The sequence below is a fragment of the Nicotiana sylvestris genome, chromosome 4 (genome assembly GCF_000393655.2).
Source record: "Nicotiana sylvestris chromosome 4, ASM39365v2, whole genome shotgun sequence".
NCBI classification, from domain to species: Eukaryota; Viridiplantae; Streptophyta; class Magnoliopsida; order Solanales; family Solanaceae; genus Nicotiana; species Nicotiana sylvestris.
Window position 1 is genome coordinate 85,230,977 of NC_091060.1, and position 4,655 is coordinate 85,235,631.

General features: G+C 37.8%; 1 protein-coding gene across 1 annotated transcript; it reads left to right on the top strand.

Annotated features, from left to right (window-relative positions):
* Window positions 1-1,488: 1,488 nt before the first annotated feature.
* Window positions 1,489-2,442, top strand: LOC104227202 (UPF0496 protein At1g20180-like). Its single transcript, XM_009779395.1, has one exon. It carries the CDS (start codon window positions 1,489-1,491, stop codon window positions 2,440-2,442), a length of 954 nt encoding a protein of 317 aa, XP_009777697.1.
* Window positions 2,443-4,655: the final 2,213 nt, after the last annotated feature.

Here is a 4,655-nt window from a genome sequence, read left to right on the forward strand (position 1 = left end):
TGGTGGGTATATATACAATTGCTCTTCTTGTAGCTCTTAAACAGTTAAGAAGAAGGCAAGCCTCGCGCCGTCGTCGTCAGCGCTCGCTCGGCTCGGCTGCGGCTACGGCTTCGGATTTGGATTTGGATTTGGATTTGGTCAAATGATCGATTGATTGATTAATTTTTTGGACCAAATATATTTGTTAATAGTGAATATTAACGTAATATTATCCGTGTTTGTAACGGATATTTTCCAATCTGTTGATAGAATCCATGTATCCCACCAGTTCAGCCAAGTGCATGCTCCATTGTTCATTGGCAGCCTAGTGCTCCATGAGCAAGTGCTCTTTCCACCATGTCAAGTGCTTCCTCCATAACTGCCTTGTGATTGTTCCACCATGAGTGGTGGCTGGTCATTCTCCTAATAGCTGACTGCACTATAAATATGTGTAGTAGTTGTTAGAGCAAGGACACACAAAAAAAAAAACACAAACACAACACTGAAAAACGGAATAAGAGCTGTTAGGAGAAGGCATAGGCAGAAACGAATTGATATCCTCTTCAGTAAGAACTCAACATCGGCTATAAATTGTATTCCTTCCTCTCAGAATTTCCATTCGACTTCTGAGTTCTCCTCCTTTGTTGTGCATTGTTTTAAACTACAAACAAAGCAACCATAAGTGTGATTTGCTGCCGAACTTTGTGTTCGCTGAAACACTGGGGTTTGAAGTACCGCTATACCAGTGTGTAATTCGTTCTATCCTAGGAGGAAATAATCCATAACCTTGGGTACTAGGAGGGGATTAAATTCCTTAAGGAAACACTGTGAATTCAGTGGGATCGAATTAATAACTTTTTCATTTATATTTACATTTAAACGCTAACGTTCTTTTTTCCAGAATTATTATTTACAAATACAGCAAGTAAGAATATTATTTACAAATACAGCAAGTAAGAAGACATGAACCAACACTTGCGGCATAAACTATTAAAGGTTCGTTTAGTTTACTTACATGAATGGCGTTTTCCTTTGTTCTATGAGGAAATTGATCTATATTTCTATTTGTTTATGGTTATACGATATATTAAGTAATCCGAAATTCGTTTGACAAATTATTGAGATATATGCACTTTTTACTTGGAATAAGATCCATTTATTCTATTCATGTAGGCCTTCTTACGTGCTTTAGTTTCACGATTCTTATCCCTAGCTAACTATACCCTAGCTTATATTTCTTCTTTTTTCCTTTTAGAATTTTCTTATTACTAGCTATAATCAAGATAGGATGTGCATATATGTGAAAAACTACAAATCGTACATGTTTATATTCGCTTCATGCACTTCTCTTGTTAAATCTTGATCGTCAATAAAAAAAAGTTATTTTATGTTTCAGGTAAATGACGAGAGACGACGCACAAAGAAGCCTAAATGTAAATGAAGAGTATCTTGGGGCATTAAAAACAAAATCTTATGGTGATTTCTTCACGAAAGCTCAGTTTCTAGTAAATGAACCAACATCTCCTTCTCAAGTTATGCCACAATACATTCTCAGAAATCCTCCTTGAGCCAAGTCAAGAGACAATAATATCCATTCTTGAATCAACTAATTTTCCATCCAAAAAATATGATCTCAAATCTCTTCTTTCCAATTACTTCAATATAAGTGCCGAAGCATCAAAATTCTGCAGCCACATCCTTAAAAGCATTAACCAAGTCCAATCCGACTATGGTTTCGTCGAACAAGTCCTTGACTCGATTGATAATTGTTCCAATGGTGACCAATTTGGTTACCTATTACTCGAGCTTCGATCTTTTATCATCCACAACAACCCTTTTTCCGACCTCAAAAAACAAGATTTTACGCGAATTAATGATGAATATTCATCGGTGTTACAACGTTTGAAATCCAAGAAGAAAAGAGTTGCTAGGAAAATTAAATTGATCAAATGTGTCAATAAGACTTCTGGGGTATGTGTGACGGCAGCTTGTGGACTAGTTGTTGTGGCAGCTTTGGTACTAGCAACACATGCTCTTGCTGCAAGTGTGATGGGGCCAGCAATTTTAAGTAGGACCTTAAAGCCATTAAAGAAGAAAATTATGAATATTCGATTCTTGAAATGTGGATTTCTAAGGAAAGCTGGAGAACAACTTGATGTAGCAGCCAAAGGTACTTATATTTTGAACATGGATTTTGACACAATGAGTAGGCTCGTGGCTCGACTTCATAATGAGATTGATCATAATAAGGCAATGATTCAATTGTGTTTGGATAGAAGGGAAGATAGGTTTTCATTGGAAGTGTTGAAAGAGTTGAAGAAGAGTAATATTGGGTTCAAGAAACCAGTGGAGGAGCTTGAAGAACATGTTTACTTGTGTCTTTTAACGATTAATCGTGCTAGAGCTCTGGTCATTAAGGAAATTGCAAAATCATATGAGAACAAAAATGAAGGTAGTTGCTAAGGAAAGGCTTCTGCTATATAGGATGATCATCTATTCTTTGATTTAATTTGTAAATACTAGCTAGTATGATTTATTCATGTAAATAACTTCTTGAATGAAAAATTGAGACCTTTCTATTTGTTTCTAAGTTCTAAGCCTGATGGCCCTTTTATTAATTATATATATTTAATTAATCATCCGGTATCCGATACTAAGGAGGAGACGCTCCCTATCGGGAATTTTTTTATTCCTAAAGCTCGAATACGATATATCCAATTAATGGTAGAGAGATTTTGTCCATATCACCATATTCCATGATAGTATGAGCAGATGAGCCTCATGCATGAGCGCTTCAAAAGAAGGGATCAAGCTCTCATTACACTACTAGAAATTCGGCCAAATCGACTGCGGCCAACCGACCAACTTCGACCGGTCAAAAAACCGACCTCTGAAAATTCCTCAAAATCTCGCCTCAATCCGAGCTCTCAAGTCCAACTGGTGAAAAATGACATAAACTCTTAATTTTAAAATTTAAGTTATGTTGCCCAGGTGTTTACACTACGTGATCGCGGAAATTCACATGCGATCGCGTAGAAGAAAATAAGCTGCCCCCACGAAATGACCATCGCGAAAGCGGTTGGCATCACGCGAACGCGGATAAACAAATACCTAGGCCTACGCGATTGCGAACACGCCCAGCGATCACGAAGCACAACTATGCGGAACCCTGCTGCCTCATCTCCTTGTACGCGAACACAATCTTATCTATGCGTTCGCGAAATGCAAGCTTCATCACTGCCGCGATCGCGACTATCTCTATGCAAACGCGAAGAGCAATTTCCCCAACTGCCACAACGATCATTTGCGATCGCGATCCTCCTCTTGCGATCGCATATAAGGAAACCAGCACCAGCAAAAATCAGCAGTCATTCAAGTTCCAAAATGCGTCGAACATGGTCCGAATCACCCCGAGGCCCCCGGGACCTCAACCAATTATACCAACAAGTCCTAAAAATATCATACAAACACGCTCGAAGCTTCAAATCACATCAAACAACATTAAAAGTACGAATCGCACCCCAATTCAAGTCTAATAAACTTATAGACTTTTAACTTCCACATCCGATGCCAAAATCAATCAAATCAGGTCCAATTGATCTCAAATTTTTCACACAAGTCCTAAATAATATTACGGGACTATTTCAACTTCCGGAATCAAAATCCGACCCCCCCCCCCAAGAAGTCCACTCCCGGTCAAACTTTTCAAAAACCTTCCAACTTTCGCCAATTTACGTCGAAACGACCTACGGACCTCCAAATCAACGTCCGGATATGATGCTAAGACCAAAATCATCATACGGAGCTGTTGGAACCGACAAAACTCCATTCTGGAGTTGTCTTCACACAAGTCAAACTACGACCAACTCCTACGACTTTAACTTTAAATTTAGGGACTATGTGTCCTATTCCACTCTGAAACTCTCCCGAACCCGACACCAAGCACCTCGGCAAGTCACGTAACTATAAAACAAAATAGAGGGAGCAATAAATAGGAGATCAGGGCTAATATTCTCAAAACGACCGGCCAGGTCATTGCAGGATTAAAGTCGGTCGAAAATCGATCGATTTTTCCAGTTTTCCGATAAATTTCTGTCAGTATTTTTGAACGGTTTTGGACAATTTTCTAGTAGTTTTATAGAGATGGCTATGGGGTGGGTTGAGCGATTGCAGTGTAGGTTCAGCCTTAACCCGCATAAAGTTCAACCCGTTTCGCCCTGCACCGTATAACAAAATATTCTGTTTGCAAATAGCCCTGCACCGCTTCGCAAAGCAAAAAAAAAATTCTTTTTTCATTTTTAACGAGTAGTTTTTTTTGATTTTTTTTTCAAAACAAATTAACGATAACCTACAGCCTTCTTGTCTCTTTTTCTCGATAATTTCAGGTATGCCAATAATGTATTCTATGTGCTATTGTACGTCTATTACTAATCTTGTTAGAAAATATCTTTTAGCATATTACTCCATAATAAAAGTAGTAATTTGATTAGTGAGTTAATTATATTAATTAATTTTTAAATATGTCTTCTTAAAACTAGTATGCTACATTCCTACCGGATAGACGCACCAATATTTTAATGATTAATAACAAGACGCTAATTTTATATATATAGAGAGAGAAAACTATGAACAAGATAAATTTGTCAAAGAGTGCTAGTCTGATATTGTCCTTATAG